The sequence below is a fragment of the Phytophthora sojae genome (genome assembly GCF_000149755.1).
Source record: "Phytophthora sojae unplaced genomic scaffold PHYSOscaffold_1, whole genome shotgun sequence".
NCBI lineage: Eukaryota > Oomycota > Peronosporomycetes > Peronosporales > Peronosporaceae > Phytophthora > Phytophthora sojae.
In genome coordinates, this window is record NW_009258115.1 from 12,783,973 (window position 1) to 12,801,644 (window position 17,672).

Below are 17,672 nucleotides of genomic sequence, written 5' to 3' on the forward strand. Positions count from 1 at the left end.
TTCTTCCGCTGTCGTTTCTACTCCTATGTTCTCACTTCACCCCACTACTTGCCGCTAGGCCGAGGGGCCCACGGCGCGGGCTAACTGCTCCTCTGTCTACTACCTAAAGCCCTTCTGTCCGTTCTTGCGGCGAAGACGATGCCTACCTGCCAGCACCCCCATCCCCCTATACCTCCGCACCCAAGAGACACGTTTCCGCGTCCCTTGTGCTGCACTCAGAATCTTCGTAAGCCTCGCAAGCTTCGCGCGCGACGGCGGCGGCTTGCGGTTGATTGAGAGCCGCTCAATGCTTGGCGTCGATTTAATGTGAACCCTGCTAACGATGATATCCAATTGTAAAGGATACTAGATTTGACAGGTGTCCGAAGTGAGAGTACATCCTGTACGTCTGATGCGGATCGCGGCACCTCCCCCCTTTCCTCGCACAAGGGAAGATCGACGGGAAGATCGACGACGGGCGCATGGCGAGCAGCGCGGACGTGACGGCGGCCGATGTGCTGCCCGTGGGCGACTTCCAGCGCTACCTGCTGGCCACGTGCATGCCGCTGTTCGGCGAGGGCGCGGCGCTCAGCGTGGACAGCTTCAAGGCCGACCTGGAGGCGTCCGAGGCGACCATCACTCTGGATCAGTTCGTGTCCGACTCCGCCACGCGCGTGCTGCAGGTGCACTGCTACCCCGCGCGCGCAGACGAGGACAGCCCCATGGACGGCTCCGTGCCGGGCTTCCGCGTGCGCGTGAACCTGGGCATCGAGTACGCGCCCGGCAAGAAGAGCGGCCACGACGTCGTGTGCTTCATCAAGCGCTTCAGCGCGCCGCTGGCCAAGGACCAGACGCTCAACCACCAGCTGCAGGTCATGACGCTCGGCCTGGGATCGTCCTCGTCCTCCCCCGCTGCGGCGGAAGGGGACTCGGACACGGCCACCACCACCAGCGGCGAGAACACGGAGGAGGAGGACGAAGACAGGGGCAACCTGCTCTCGGTCGTGTACAACTACGTGCACCAGTCGTTCACGCCGCTCGTGAACGAGTACTCCAAGGTGCACATGCCGCAGAGCGAGATGACCAACCTGAGCGAGGGCACAAGAGGTCTGCCGGCCATTCGACGCAGGATGAAGGAGCTCGAGCTCGCCTTGCTTCAGTACCAGCAGAACATTGAGATCCCCGAGGTGAACCTGATCTTCCACCCGGTGATCCAGCAGGCTGCGGACCTGGTGCGCGAGAAGGGCGTACTGATCGATGTGGAAGCGCTGGGACTCGAGGACAAGGTGAACGACGTCGTGTTCGTGAACACTATCCAGGGAGGAGTGAGCAAGTGGATCAAGGAGATCCAAAAGGTTACGCGGCTCATCAACGAGCCTCTGCCGGGAACTGCCATGCAGGAAATCAACTTTTGGTGCGATCTGAATCGCGCGCTGCTTGCTGTTCAGGAGAAGCTCAAGTCGCCGGAGGTGGAGATTACGCTGGCCGTGCTGCAGCGCGCCAAGAGATATCTGGCAACGGTGACCTTTAGTGCCGACCACGGTCTCGGCCCGGCGATTCAGCACGTGTCTAGTGTTATGACGCTGATGAAGGAGTTCCCGATGAACTCCATTTTGTCCGCAACGGACATCAACCAGCTGAACCAGGGAGTGACGCTCGTCTTCACCCACTTGAAGAAGATACGCGTGGCTGATTCTTACAACCTGTCGCGCCTGTTGCGCTTGGTGGAGGTCATGTCGAGCGACCTCACCCAGCAGGTCATCAGCCTGTTGCGAGTTTACAGTCTCATCCAGGTCCCTTTCAACCAGTTCGAGCAGCTCATCTCTTCGTGCAAGGAGCTTTTCGCGAACTGGCACCGCCAGGTTGCAACGCTTTATGATCTAACGAAAGAACTATTCAAGCGACGAGGAGGATCAATCAACACGGAGAAGCTTCCGTTGCTTTCCGAGTTGCAGATGGAGCATGCGGCTATTGAGGAGCGACTGTTAGAGCTCTATGAATTCCGAGAGCAGCACGAAAAGCTACGTGAAGTGATTCAGAGAGTGCTGGGTGGTTCCAATGGGATTGGTCTGGAGGAGGCTCGTGGCAGCGATGGGACAAATGACGCACTCACTGAAATTAACTCGGCGTATTCCCAGTTGAATTCGCTGGATCCGCTGGATGTATCGGGTGAAGGCGTGACTGCTTGGAAGAACCTGCGCAAAGCGTACGACCTGTGCATCGACCGTGTGGAAGGGCGAATTATCAACAGTCTTACCAGCAGACTGAGCGCTACGTCAAATGCTGACGAGATGTTCCGCGTTTTCTCCAAGTACAACGCGCTGTTTTTCCGTCCTCGTATCCGCAGTGCCGTGCAGCAATTTCAGATGCAGTTGATCGAAAATGTGAAGGAGGACGTGAGCAACCTCCAAGCCAAGTTCCGTGCGCATTATGCTTACTCGGAGGCGTCACGTACAAGCAAGCTTCGCGATATCCCGCCTATTGCTGGTGCGGTAATGTGGGCCAAGCAAATTGAACGCAAGCTGAAAATGCTCCTGTCTCGTGTTGAAAGTGTTCTCGGTGTTGGCTGGGAGCAGCACGTGGAGGGAAAGGCGCTTAAAGCAGCCGCCGAGGCGTTTATTGCCAAGCTCAACCCGCAGCTAATCTTCGACCAGTGGGTGAACGATTTGGCATCAATGCCCATCTTTGACATCAAGAATATTATTCTGAACATTGTGACGGAGGACACGCCTCAGGGTGAGAAGAAGAAACTGGTGGTCGCTTTCAACCAGCAAATCGTGACACTGTTCAAGGAAGTGCGAAACCTGGAGTGGTTGGGCTACCGAGTGCCTTTCACTCTCAAGATGATTGCGGAAGATGCGAAGTCGAAATACCCGTTTGCAATGTCTCTGGACGCGAGTCTCAAGACGTACACAAGCTCGTGCCGACGTATCCAACCCATTTTTGAAGCACTAACGGCGGCGTATGTTCGAGAAGTGCGTGCTACCATTGGCAAGACGTTTACGAAGGGCAACGAAATGCGATGGCATGCAGATGGGTTGGGCGAGTATGTTACTGATCTTGCAACGAAGGTGGAGCGCTTGCACGACAAGGTGGATGAGTTGCTGCAGAAAACTAGCGAGATTGACAGCCTCCTGGAAAGTGTCCGAACTAGCTCAGACTTCCAAGCTGCAGAGGTTCGAGCAGTTTTGGTGAAAATTCAAGCGCACGTGGACGAACTAAGTTTGGCTGGTTACGCGAATTTGCATGTGTTTGTCAAAAACCTGAACACTTTGATCAGTGGCATTCTGGGCAAGAAGTTGGAAGCTCTACTGCAACGTTGGGTCTCTTGCTTTGGGCCTCAGGCTGATGAAAAATCTTTCCAGGCTGCAGTTGCCGAAGCTGGACTTAGCATCACAACTCACCAGATCCTTTTGAAGAACCAGGTCCTGTATTTGGAACCTTCAGTTGGTGATGCGCGTCGTGATTGGTTGGCGCAGCTTCAGAATTTGTTGAACTCCGTGTGCGACCTGCCAAAGATTCAGACCTCCTCGTATGAAAATGTCTATGGGAAGTCCACTGTGTCTGCCTTGTCATCGCCACCTCGTAAGAGTGCCAGCTCGAGGCGGCGTGAGGCTGTGTTCAAGGAAGCTCTTAATCAGGTGCCTCTTGACTTGCTGCTTAAGGCATACAGCGTGCTTGATGTTACTGTGAGTGATGTGGACAAGTATGCGTCGACGTGGCTGCAGTATCAGGCTTTGTGGGATATGGATGCTCAAACTGCATTGAACAGTGTTGGAGAGGACCTTCGGAAGTGGCAACAAATTCTGGTGGAAATTAAAAACGAGCGCAACGCCTTTGATGCCGTCTTCAACACGAAACGCTTCGGCCCGTTGGTGATTAACTACCAGCAAGTGCAAGCTCAAGTGAATGTGAAGTATGATGCGTGGCACAACGAGTTCCTTGCTTACTTTGGCGATCTTCTCCGCGACCAAATCAACTCGTTCTACTCCACGATTTCGTCCAAGAGAACGCTACTGGAGCAGCATGCGCTTGAAGCTGCCACGGCGCAAGTGGTTGCTGCGATCACGCTTATCCAAGAAATGCGCCAGATGCGAGTCCAGTGGGAAGAAGCAGTGGAGTCGTTTGAACAGGGAGAGCGTTTGCTGAAAAAGCAGCGATACAGGTTCTCTGCTGACTGGCCGTCGTTGGCTAATGTGGAGGGCGAGTGGGAAGCGTTCATCCAGCTCCTTGAGCGGAAGACTGCTGCTATGGAGAGTCAGTTGCCCCAATTGCAGGCCAAAATCATGGAAGAAAAGAGTGCATTGGACAGCAAGATCAGCAAGGCTGTGACTGAATGGGACAGCGCTAAACCGTTGCAAGGTGGCCAGTCACCGAAGGCAGCCACGGAACTGCTGATCGTCTACGACACACGCTTCAAGTTGTTGCGTGCTGAACAAGACAAAACTAACGCTGCGCTAGACGCTTTGAACATTTCCTATGTGTCGGGAATGGGAGGGTCTTCACTTGATGACGATCGCAGCTCGTACGGTGATCTTTCAAGGGCAATGGAAGAACTATCTGGGTTGGACGAAGTTTGGAAGAGTATTTCCAAGGTCTGGGCTCACGTTGACGAGCTGCAAGACACACTGTGGTCTGCAGTTCATCCCCGCAAGGTCCGGAAGCAGCTGGATGAAATCGTTGACGAGATGCGGCGTTTCCCTGCTCGTGTCCAGCAGTATGAGGCTTTTGAGCATTACACATCGTTGATTCAGTCTCGGAAGGCGATGAACTCTTTGCTGTCAGAACTGAAGTCTGATGCCGTTCGTGATCGTCATTGGAAGCAAATTTTGCGGCTGCTGAATATCTCATCTCCGTTCACGGAGTTGACCTTGCGCAGTTTCTGGGAGTCGAAGATCTCCGCCAATGATAACGAGTTGAAGTCAATCATTCGTACGGCCCAGGGAGAAATGGCACTTGACGAATTTTTGCGCCAAGTGTCGGACTACTGGACCAACTACCAGCTAGATCTGGTTAATTACCAGAATCGCTGCCGAGTCATTCGTGGGTGGGACGAGATGTTTGCTAAGCTTGATGAACACCTGAATAGTCTGAGCAGTATGAAGCAGTCACCGTACTACCGCGTGTTTGCAGAGCTGGCGACCAGCTGGGAAGACAAGCTTACAAGAATCCGAAGCATCCTGGACTTTTGGATTGATGTCCAAAGGCGTTGGGTGTACCTTGAAGGTATCTTCTTCGGGTCTGCGGACATTAAGCAGCAGCTGCCGAATGAGTTCGCGCGTTTCCAAAGCGTTGATAACGAGTTCACTTCGACAATGAAGCGTGTTGCGCACAAGCCCATGATTGTGGACGTTGCTAACATACCGAACTTGTACCATTCGCTTGAGCGTCAGCAAGACATGATGGGCAATGTTCAGCGTGCCTTGGGTGAATACTTGGAGAGGCAACGAGCAGCTTTCCCCCGTTTCTATTTCGTTGGTGATGAAGATTTGTTGGAGATGATTGGTAACAGCAAGGAACCGATGCAGATCCAGCGTCATCTTTCGAAGATGTTTGCCGGAATATCCTCGTTGGAAATGGACAACAACACGGGTGTGATTTTGGGAATGGCATCTCGTGAAGGCGAGGTTGTGCAGTTTAAGGAGCCCGTTAAGACCACGGAAGATACCCGCATCAACGTATGGCTGGGTAAGGTGGAGGAGCAGATGCGCAAAACACTGTCGCTTCTTTTGGAAGAAGCTGTGCGATCCTACCCTACCGATGACAGTGCTGACACGTATTTGAAATGGGTTTCGGAGTACCCGGCTCAAGTGGTGATTCTTGCCACCGAAGTGCAATGGACAAACGAAGTCGAAAATGTGCTGAAGGCTGGTAGTGGTGACCTGTCACTGGTGTTGGAGCAGTTGGATAAGCTACTATTCATTTTGAGCGACCGCGTTCTCACAGATGTGAAGAATGATGTCCGGAAGAAATACGAGCAGCTTATTACCGAGCTTGTGCACCAGAAAAGCGTAACGAAACGTTTGAGTCAAGCCAAGGTTAATAGCGCTGAGGACTTCCGTTGGTTGTATCACATGCGACACTACTTCCAAGCTAAGGAATCGGACCCGCTCAAGAAACTCACTATCCAGATTTCTAATGCGAGCTTTTCGTATGGCTTTGAGTATTTCGGTGTTGGAGAGAGGCTTGTGCAGACGCCTCTGACTGAGCGTTGCTACCTCACGCTGACCCAGGCGTTGGACTTCGGAATGGGTGGAAACCCGTTCGGTCCGGCTGGTACTGGCAAGACGGAGTCCGTTAAGGCCCTGGGTTCCCACCTAGGTCGTTTTGTGTTGGTGTTCAACTGTGACGAGCACTTTGATTTCCAAGCGATGGGACGAATTTTTGTGGGTCTTTGTCAGGTTGGTGCTTGGGGTTGTTTTGATGAGTTTAACCGTCTCGAGGAGCGCGTGCTTTCTGCTGTATCCCAGCAAATTTTGGCGATCCAGAGTGGAGTGTCGTCATTGAAGGTTGGAAAGAGCACTGATGTCGTTATGAACGGTGGCAGCTCCAGCACTACGATTGAGCTGCTGGGTAAGAGCGTCAAGCTGAATCCTGATGTGGGTATCTTCGTGACTATGAACCCGGGCTACGCTGGACGATCGAATTTACCTGACAACTTGAAGCAACTATTCCGAAGCATTGCAATGGTTGCTCCGGACCGTGAACTGATCGCGCAGGTGATGCTTTTCTCTCAGGGCATTACCACAGCCGAACAAATCTCTGCCAAGGTTGTCCTTTTGTTCAACCTCTGTGAAGACCAACTTTCGAAGCAACCTCACTACGATTTTGGCCTTCGCGCATTGAAGAGCGTGCTTGTTAGTGCTGGTCAGCTTAAGCGAAAGATCACTCAGTCGCAGGATAGTGTGGCACCAGCCAACATCGAGGAACTAGAGACGAAGGCTCTGATTGGCTCCATTACGGATACGATTTTACCGAAACTCGTTTCTCACGATGTACCGGTGTTCGAGACACTGCTGACGGGTGTGTTTCCCGGCACCGAAGCTCATCGTATTGAGGAAGACAACCTACGTGCGAAGATCGTGGAGTTGGCGAAGAAGAATAATTATGTCGCGAACGACCAATGGGTCGAAAAGGCTTTGCAGTTGTATCAGGTGATGCAGCTTCGTCACGGCGTGATGCTTGTTGGCGCCTCTGGAACAGGAAAGTCGAGCGCATGGCGAGTGCTGATGGACGCCATGGAACTTGTTGATGGCGTAAAGGGTGAAGCACACGTGATTGACCCCAAGGCACTGTCTAAGGAGCATCTCTATGGTGTTCTTGATAACACAACGCTGGAATGGACGGACGGTGTATTTACTCACTTGCTTCGCCAGGTTCTTAACAGCGTAAGAGGTGAAAGTGAGAAGCGGCACTGGATTATTTTCGATGGCGATGTGGATCCTGAGTGGGCTGAAAACCTGAATTCCGTGCTGGATGATAACCGTCTGCTGACGCTTCCTTCTGGAGAACGCCTTGAGATTCCCCCTAATGTGTGGATCATGATGGAAACGGAGACGCTGCGTTACGCGACGCTGGCTACAGTCAGTCGTTGCGGCATGGTTTGGTTTTCTCATGATACGGTTAAGACATGCCACATCGTGGAGCACTATCTGCTGAAAATGCGGGATGACGTATCTGTCATTTCGTCGTTCTCTCTGCAGCCAACGGAGAGTGGACTTGCCAAGAAGACCGCACAGACCTACGTTGCTCTTCTGCGAGACCTAATTGATCGTGGTGATGGCATGCCTTCGTTGATTGAGATTTGCTTGGAGCAGGCGATGGGCCAAACGCACATTATGGAGGTGACGACCCTGCGCTTGCTAATGTCGATGTTTACTCTGCTTGGAAGGGGCCTGACTCGTATCAATGAGTATAACGAAGGCCACTCCGATTTCCCGATGACTGCTGACCAGATGTCACGTTTCGTGCCGAAGTGGTTCGTGTTCTCGATTCTTTGGGGATTCGGAGGCTCGATGGACTCAGTGAATCGCATGGACCTATGTGATTTCGTGGTGCAAACCCTTGAAAACCGCTTGATGTTCCCTGTTGCTGCGTCGTCGAGCCCGGATAACACTCTGCTTGAATACGAAGTGAACATTGATGACGGCGCGTGGCGCCAGTGGCTCCGATCGATCCCGCAACTGGATCTTGAGAGCCACCAAGTCTTGTCAACGGATGTCGTAGTGACAACGGTAGACACAATTCGCCACGTTGAAGTGCTGAGAGGGTGGCTTTCGCAGCATCGGCCGCTTATTCTGTGTGGTCCCCCTGGTAGTGGTAAGACGATGACGTTGACCTCAACGATCAACTCCTTGCCTGAGTTCGAATTTGCAAGCCTCAACTTTTCGTCTGGAACTTCGCCCGAACTCATTCTGAAAACGTTTTCTCAGTATTGTGAGTACAAACGTACTCCGAATGGAATGATGCTGTCGCCGAATGCACCGGAGAAATGGCTGGTCGTGTTCTGCGATGAAATTAACCTTCCCGAGGCTGATCGTTATGGAACGCAACGCGTGATCACATTCTTGCGGCAACTTATTGAACAAGGTGGCTTCTGGTTGGGTGGCAAGAACGCTTGGGTTCGGTTGGAGCGCATTCAGTTCGTTGGCGCTTGTAACCCGCCAACTGACCCAGGCCGTGTCCCTATTTCACTTCGCCTACTGCGTCACGCCCCTATTCTCCTGGTTGATTTCCCGTCGTATCCGTCTTTAAAGCAGATCTACGGAACATTCAACCGCGCTCTGCTGAAGTTGACCCCATCCCTTCGTTCTTACGTGCAGCCACTTACCGATGCGATGGTTGATGTATATGATAGCAACCAAAAGAAATTCTCTGCTGAGATGCAGCCGCACTACATCTACAGTCCCCGAGAGCTGTCGAGATGGATGCGCGCGTTGTATGAAGCGATCGAACCGTTGGAGTATGAAATCGACGTCGAGACGCTGGTCAAACTGGTTTTCCACGAAGCGCTACGCCTTTTCATGGACCGTTTGGTGACATCCGACGAGCAGAAGTGGTGCTTCCACATGGTGAAGGAGACCCTGAGGAATCACTTCCCGCAAAGTGCTACTGCTTTGGAGGTGGTGGAGTATGGCGGTCAGCATCCAATTTTGTTCAGTACGTGGCTTTCGAAGAACTACACTGAAGTGACAACGACAGATTTGCGCAAGCATATCGAAGCCCGCTTGCGTGTTTTCTACGAAGAAGAACTCAACGTTCAGCTGGTCGTATTCGATTCAGTGATCGATCATGTGCTTCGCATTGACCGCGTTCTTCGCCAACCGCTTGGACACTTACTGCTTGTTGGAGAAAGCGGCGCCGGTAAGACCGTTCTGTCCCGTTTCGTTAGTTGGATGAATGGTATGTCCGTCTTCCAGATCAAGCTTACCTCGAACTATACTCTGGATAACTTTGATGACGACCTTCGTGTTGTCCTCAAGCGATGCGGTTGCGAGGCTGAGAAGATCTGCTTCATCTTCGATGAGTCCAACGTTCTTGATTCGGCTTTCCTGGAGCGCATGAACGCTCTGCTAGCGTCCGGCGAAGTGCCTGGTCTGTTCGAAGACGATGAATACACGTCACTCATGCATGCTTGCCGTGAAGCTGTCCAGCGCGACGGGGTCATCGTGGAAAATACCGAAGATGAACTCTTCCGGTACTTCACAAAACAAGTACAGCGACACTTGCACGTGGTGTTCACGATGAACCCCGCTTCGGGCGACTTCCAGAATCGTACTAACACCTCGCCGGCTCTTTTCAACCGATGCGTGGTTGATTGGTTCGGTACATGGAATGATCATGCATTGGCACAGGTGGCGTATGAATTCACGAACACGCTTGATCTTGCGGGATCCGCAGACTTTGTCATTCCAAATGATGCTGCAGATGTTTTGGCGAAGCTGATTCCGCATATCGCTACTGGAACGTTCCGTGACGTGCTGGTTGGAAGTATCGTTCAGTTCCATCATGCTGTTCTACTACACATGCGTCGTCTTCAGAAGCGTCACATGAAGTACAACCACATTTCGCCTCGGGATTACTTGGAGTTTATCCGCCACTTCGTGTCGCTGTATTCCGAAAAGCGGGCGCAGCTGGAGGACCAGCAGCTTCACTTGAACGTAGGCGTGCAAAAGCTACAGGCTACTCATGAACAAGTGGCAGAGCTGCAGGGTCAACTCAGTCTTAAGGAGAAGGAGCTCAAGAAGAAGGACGTTGAGGCTAACGAGAAGCTCCAGCAAATGGTGCAGGAGCAAAATGAGGCTGAAAGGAAGAAGAAGGATACGGAGGAGCTTGCTGCTGATCTTGCGAGTAAGGACGAGGAGATTCGTTCGCGGAAAGAGGTCGTCGAAGCTGACCTTGCCCAGGCCGAGCCTGCTCTGTTGGACGCCCAAGCATCTGTGAATTCAATTCGCAAGGCGCAGCTTGATGAAATCCGTGCCCTCGCTCGACCTCCTGCTGCCGTTCGCATGACCATGGAGGCTGTAGCGGTTATGCTTGGCGAGTCGAGCTTAGAATGGGCCGACTTGCGTCGTTTTATCCGAAAAGACGACTTCATTTCCCAGGTTGTGAACTTCGACTCCGAAAAGCTTACAGCGCGTCAGCGACACACAATTCAAACGAACTACGTCGACAAGGTGGATGAGTTCGACTACGAAAAGGTCAACCGTGCCTCGAAGGCTTGCGGCCCTCTTTACAAGTGGATTGTATCGCAGCTCAACTACACGAACATCCTGCATAAGATTCAACCATTGAGAGAAGAGGTGCAGACCCTGATTGACACGTCTTCGGATCTACGTGAAAGATACGAACAAGCCAAGAAAACTATTGACGCTCTGGAGGTCCGCATTGAAAACTTTAAGCACGAGTATGCAGCGTTGATCAATGAGGCGCAGGTGATCACGAACGACATGGCATCGGTATCGAAGAAGGTAGAACGCTCAGTGGCGTTGCTGAAGAGTCTGCTTCAAGAAAGCGAGCGATGGGAGGCTGGCTCCAATGATTTCGATACCCAGATGAAGACGCTCGTGGGCGACACATTATTGTCCTCTGCGTTCCTCACATACATCGGCTTCCTTGATTTCCAGCAGCGCAAGATTCTTGTGCAAGATTGGCGAGACATCCTCGACTCAATGGGCATCAGCACGAAGCCCCAGTTGAGTTTTGTGGACTATCTGTCCCGCCCTAACGAACAGTTGGAGTGGCAGATGAGTGACTTGCCCTCGGACGAGCTGTGCTACGAGAATGCCATTATCCTGCAGCGCTTCCACCGCTTCCCACTGATTATCGATCCTTCCGGACAGGCGAACAACTTCATTATGAAGTACTACAGCCTCAAGACAAGCACGAAAATTGCGCAGACGTCGTTCTTGGACAGCTCCTTTATGAAGGTGTTGGCCAGTGCCATTCGCTTTGGCACTGCACTTCTGGTTCATGAAGTGGAGAATATTGATCCGATCCTGAATCCAGTGCTGAACCGAGAGCTTTACAAGACGGGTGGACGTGTGCTGATTCGCTTGGCTGGAGAGGAAATCGACTACTCGCCAGATTTCCGACTCTTCTTGATCACAAGAGACCCATCTTGCCGGTTCTCGCCTGACATTTGCAGTCGTGTGACGTTCGTGAATTTCACGGTCACTCCCAGCTCCCTTGAAAGTCAGGGCTTGAGCATTCTGCTCAAGAGCGAGCAGCCGGAAGCAGAGGAGAAACGGAATAATCTTCTGAAGTTGCAGGGCGAGTACCAAGCAAAATTGCGCGAGCTGGAGGACTCGTTGCTTCAGCAAATCAATAATGTGCAAGGCAACATTTTGGATGATGATCGGGTAATCAACGCTTTGGAAAGCATGAAGGCGGAAGCAGCCCAGATTTCGCAGCAAGTGGCGGAAACGGAATCGACGATGGCGATTGTGGAGACAGCGACAAGCCGCTACCGCCCGCTTGCGAAGGCGAGTTCTCAGCTGTTCTTCGCGCTGGAGAACCTGTCATCGGTTCACTTCCTCTACCAGTATTCGCTTGATTTCTTCCTGTCGTTGCTGTCTAAGGTTTTGGCCCAGCCGACTGAGGGAGGAGATTCGGTGCGACTTGCCAGTATTTCGAAGGGTCTCTTTGTGCAGCTTGCCAGCCGAGTCAGCCGAGGACTTGCCGAGAACGACAAGCTTATGTTTGCTCTAAGACTATCGCAGATTTACTTGGCACTGGAGCAGCAGAGTGCTGCTGTTGCTGACGCCAAGACGACTATGGATGATAGCAGCGCGTTTGATGGACCTAGTGATGAGGATATGGATATACTTCTTGGAAGCTCGTCTACCTTCTTTAAGGCTGACAATGGCTCCCAGCGCACTGAACTTGAGCAATTGCTAACGGCTTTCTCGAAGACTGAAATGGACCAGCTAATCAAGTTGATGAAGCTGTCGACGTTCAAGCACCTGGAGGAGCACGTGCGCGAGCATGCTAGCGAATGGAATGCCTTTGTGAAGACTCCCTCAGCGGAGGAAGCACTTCCAGCTGACTGGGATGCGACGTATGTGGCAGCCTCGGCAAGTCCGCGCCGTGCAGCATTCCGAAACATGATTGTGATTCATTTCTTACGGCCTGATCGAATCACATTCGCGTCGGAGCGATACATTGAACTGGTGTTTACGTCCTCGTTCCCGTGGCGTGGCGAGATCGAGCTCTCGAAGAATATCCAAGAGGACACGCAGGCAACGCGTGGAGTGCTTCTGTGCTCTACGACTGGTTTCGACCCAAGCGCGCAGATCGATGAGCTCGCGGCAGTTTTGCAGAAGAAATACAACTCGGTGTCCATGGGTTCATCGGAAGGTTTCGATGCGGCTGAGAAGGGGCTCAACACGGCGTTGAAACATGGCACCTGGCTGCTGCTACGCAACGTGCACTTGTGCCCGTCGTGGCTTGTGAGCGTGGAGAAGAAGCTTTACAACGCGCGCGAAAGTGTGCACCCGAACTTCCGCCTATTCCTGACCAGCGAGATCAACCCGAACTTGCCGGTGAATCTCGTCCGCATGTGTGATATCTTCGTGTTCGAGCCACCGAGCGGCATGAAACTCAGCATGGTGCGATCGCTAGACACGGTGGCTGCTGACCGCATGAATAGCTCACCAGCCGAGCGTGCACGCCTTTACTTGCTGTTGGCTTGGTTCCATGCGCTGGTGCACGAGCGACTGCGCTACGTGCCAATTGGCTGGTCGAAAACGTACGAGTTCAGCCAATCCGACTTCAGAGGTGCATGCGATGTTATTGATCGTTGGGTTGACTCAGTCGCCAGCGGCCGTGCACACGTTGCTCCTGACAACATTCCTTGGACAGCTATCCGAACCACGCTGAAGGAGTCAGTGTACGGTGGCCGCGTTGACAACACGTTCGACCAGGAGTTGATGGATACGCTTTTGGAGCACGTGTTCACGGCTGCTAGTTACGAGAACACCTTTGAGCTTGTCGCGACGGACGATGGCAACGGCTTGGTGATTGCTGAGGGTAAGACCAAGGCACAATTCATGGAGTGGGTCTTTTCTCTTCCAACGACGAATCCGCCTTCATGGATGGGTCTGCCACGCTCAGCAGAGATGATGGTTCTTATCAGCCAGGGCGCGCGCATGTTGCGTAACTTGCAAGTGATGCAAGACTTCTACGGAAGTGAAGGTGGAGATGATAGTGCTGGCGGAGACGACGAGAGCAAGATGGTACTGGGTACTGCGGCGGCGGATGGTGCTGATGCGAGACCGAAGTGGGTCCAGGAGTTGGATCACCGTGTTGGTGCATGGCTTCAGCTCTTCCCGGCGGAAGGACTCGCAGTGCCTACAGTGCGCGACCCCGTCCACTTCGGCAACCCTGTCTACCGCTGCATGTTCCGTGAGCTCGAACTTGGAGCGTCATTCCTGAACAATGTGGTTGGTCTGCTCCAAACTGTGCAGCGTGTGTGCGCTTATAAGGCCAAGCCGTCGAACGAAACGCGGGAGGCTCTGCGTACGCTCTACCGCGACCAAGTGCCCCCGCAATGGGCTCAGTTGTACCGTGTTTCCGACGAGCTCAACCTGAACGAGTGGCTCTCGGACTTCTCTCGACGCGTACACCAGCTGAACGCGTTGGCGCAAGTTGCACCAACGGAGCTTCTGCAGCAGACTGAAGGGATCTGGCTGGGTGGATTCTTCTCGCCTGAGGCGTTCGTGACTGCTGCCCGCCAGAGTGCTGCAGCGGATCTCGGCTGCTCGCTGGATGAGCTGCACCTGCTTGCCGATGTGGAGGACCCTTCGGTCTCATCAGCTGGCGGATTTACCGCTCGCGGCCTGCTGCTCGAAGGCGCCACCTGGAACTTTACCGGCTTCTCACCGTCGAATGAAATTCGCAACAGTCTATCGGCGTTGCACCTTCGCTGGGCCCCACGCAATGAGGAAGCGGACAACCTGCGACTGCTTCCAGTGTATTCGAGCAGCAAGCGCGACACGCTCCTCTTCTCCGTGGCCGTCAACGTTGAGGACGCCGCATTCCCGAAAAAGAAATGGGTACAGCGCTCTGTGGCGCTTGTGCTCTGGGAATCGCAGGCCTAGATGAGACGCGAAAGTATGCATGAATGACCGCTGCTACTCGCAGCTACTAAGGGAAATGCCCCGAGGGGCTCTGCATTTGTGTAGTGTTTACCTATATCATCGATCAATACAATCTACTTCAAGCATGCTTGTCTCTTTCTAATGGTTATCGATGAAGTGCTGAGCCCTCGATTGTAGTGGAAGTGGGTTGCGATAAGTTGCTTGGCTTCCCTTCTCGTCCCTCGTCTTCATTCTACGTTGCAAGAGAATCTAGGGTGCCGGTGTCGTACTTTGCCAATGGAGGGCCAAGTTCTTCCGAGAGCTTCTCGACTCTCACTCGCCTCTTGCTCATTCTCCAATTTGCTTCCAAGTTGGCAACCAGATCCAGACACCTACAACCGACAACCGACAACCGCACTCATGCTTCGGGCGACTTTCTCCGCGTCGACTCTCAGTCGGAGATGCAGTTCGCCGCCGTCTTCCTCTTCCTGCTCAGCATCTCCGCAGCCGCAGCTGAAGACGCCTGTCCTCCGAGCGAGGTGGTCAAGTTCGCTGAGCTCTACGCTAACCCACACCTGCATTCATGCCAGAAGGTCTCGGCCGGCTTTGGCCTGGTCCCGCCGATACGGAGCCGCAAGTCAAGGCCATGTGCGCTGCTGAGGCTTGCCGTGCGCTGGTTAAAGACGTCCTCGCTCTCGAGCCTGCCGACTGCTACCTGTCTCTCTCCGGAGCCAAGTTGAACGCGCACAAGATGGCGTGTAGCTTCCGGGATGCTTGCGAAGGTGACACGGAGCACAAAGAGCACGAGAACGACAAGCACAAGCCGACACCGAATCCTTCAGATGACAAGCACCGTCCGAAGCCAACTGAGCACGACGACAAGCGCTACTACCCGACTCCGAAGCCAACAGAAGAGAAGCATTACAAGACGCCCAAGCCAATTGAGGAGAAGTACCACCCGACGCCCAAGCCCACGGAGGACAAGCACTACTCGACTCCGAAGCCTACTAAGGACGATAAGTACCACGACAAGCAAGGTCGACCACGTGGGCAACGTCAGCTCGACGACCGAGTCGATCGGAAGGAGGCTGATAAGGATTCGCACAAGCTCAAGCCCCCGATGAACGGTACGGCTCTGGAGTTCTTCCCAGTGCCCAACACGACGTACAAAGGCGACTCCTGAACCAAAGGTGACGTAGGCAGCTACCCTGTATCATCCACGGATCCTTTTTCTTCAATTCTGCTCTTCATGCTGTGCACAAGTACCCCCAGACTCAGGTCAATTGAGATGGATGAACAGAGCTTTGTACCGACAACCGCGAAGCCTTCACCATTTTTCTCTGGCTCAGGAGGTTTTGGCATTTTTAACTTAAACTAAATAGAAAGTGATGCCTGGAGACACTGCAATCCTAAGACATCAATCGTTCTTAGTGCCATTGAGTAGAATCGCGGTTTTCTGCCAGCTTCGATGTTGGGAGCTACCAGCCATCGAATCCGTAGGAAGAACTCTGGTGTAACGTAGTATCCACATCAGCTCAGGCTTGCCGTGGTCATGGCTGGACTCAACCTTGGCTCTATTCTCTGAATTCCAGATCCACCTGCAAGGTTTCGTGAAGATGGTTTAGTGGTTCCGCAGCGGCAGCCGCCTGCTATCAGTTTTTATTCTTATGACATGCAATATATCAAAAAGCGTTGTGTCTGCTAACGTGAAAAACTTCACTTGAATTACTGGTTCGCACGGTTTGCTCTACGTCGAGCTCTAGCACTTTCAGCACGGTGCCATTCAGCATGAGCAGCAAATTCACCATACGATCGCAATCGTAGCCCGCACGCTGGAACAGGGCACACGAGATCAACTTCTTCTTCGGATGACGATCCGGATTCCTGGTCCAACACACCGTCCAAATCTTCGCAATGAAGAGTGAAGCCAGGAAGAACGGTACCGCCATCAAGATCTCTCCACGCGCTATTGCCAATGCGTCGAACAATACAATTTTCTTGGGCGTATCGCTTGTATTCGTACATGATTTTGTTCTTTGGATCAATGAGCCATCCCAATTGCACACCGTGAGGAAAGTACTCGCGCCGCATCTTGTGATCGAGAGCATCAAGCTTGGAATGTGGATCAGTGAGAGTGTCGATCTCCACCACGAACGTCGGAGCAAAAGGTTCTCCACCACGAGTCCATCGTTGAGTTTCGGTCAGCTGCCTTGCATCATTTCGAGGCACATACGCCACATCGGGGACCCGGAGCGTTGTGCCATCCAGCACGTATTCGCCTTGCGCATCTGTCACTCTTCCACCATGGCCACTCCACGCAGCCCAATTCAGCAGCGCCTTGCAGATGTATGGCCCGATCACGCTGCGTCCGAACACCACTATCCGGAATGGAACAAATCGGCCTTCGTCGACGAAGAAGCCGGGCTGCTCGCCAAGTGTTGGATGGACCAACGGGCCGTGCTTCTTCGCGTGCTGGTTGAGCTGCTCGAGGGACACGCCAGCGTAGTCCTTGACACGGCACAGAGTCTTCTCCGACTCTAGGTCACGCACCAGTCGCGCAAGCACGTCTTCGTGGTCTTTCTTCTTGCCGGTTGCTGTGGTCATGGTTGCCGATGTTGTTCTTTCTCGCACTGCCTGGCAGAAGCAAACAAGAAAAGCCTTGCCCAGTGTGGCCCACGCTACGAATGAATTGACTGCAAATTGAATTGGTAATACGTCCTCTGCTAGTAAAAGTGCTCAACTCAAAGTTGCTTCACAGGTGACAGTATCAAATCTACCTGGTAGTGATGTGATTGGCGAATAATACGACTTGCTTACTTCTAGTCTAGAACTATTATTGTAATAACCGGCCAAAATGCCCACCTGTAGCAACCGCTTATTACATCTCAATTGCCTAATTAATCAGAGTATAAATCAGGGTATAAATCGATTGTAATCCATATGCATCGCCAGGCTGCACGATTGCCCAGTAAAAGGTGGGCATTCTGCTCCAAACGCGTCTATATCGACTGGTTTCACATAAATCGATCGTACCCACTCTCACATATGCGTCGCAAGGACGCGATCGATTTACAAATCGATCGAGCTATTAATAAATCAGGGTGCTAATCAATC

At 52.8% G+C, this 17,672-nt stretch overlaps 2 protein-coding genes across 2 annotated transcripts; one reads left to right on the forward strand and one right to left on the reverse strand.

Moving 5' to 3' along the window:
- Positions 1 to 461: 461 nt before the first annotated feature.
- Positions 462 to 15,741, forward strand: PHYSODRAFT_323950 (hypothetical protein; the record flags this gene model as incomplete). The annotated part of the gene is made up of 4 exons (XM_009519568.1): positions 462 to 6,365; positions 6,408 to 14,534; positions 14,930 to 15,151; positions 15,190 to 15,741. 4 exons carry the CDS (start codon positions 462 to 464, stop codon positions 15,739 to 15,741), a joined length of 14,805 nt encoding a protein of 4,934 aa, XP_009517863.1.
- Positions 15,742 to 16,283: 542 nt separating this feature from the next.
- On the reverse strand, positions 16,284 to 17,162 carry PHYSODRAFT_295343 (hypothetical protein; the record flags this gene model as incomplete). The annotated part of the gene is made up of 1 exon (XM_009519569.1): positions 16,284 to 17,162. One exon carries the CDS (start codon positions 17,160 to 17,162, stop codon positions 16,284 to 16,286), a length of 879 nt encoding a protein of 292 aa, XP_009517864.1.
- Positions 17,163 to 17,672: the final 510 nt, after the last annotated feature.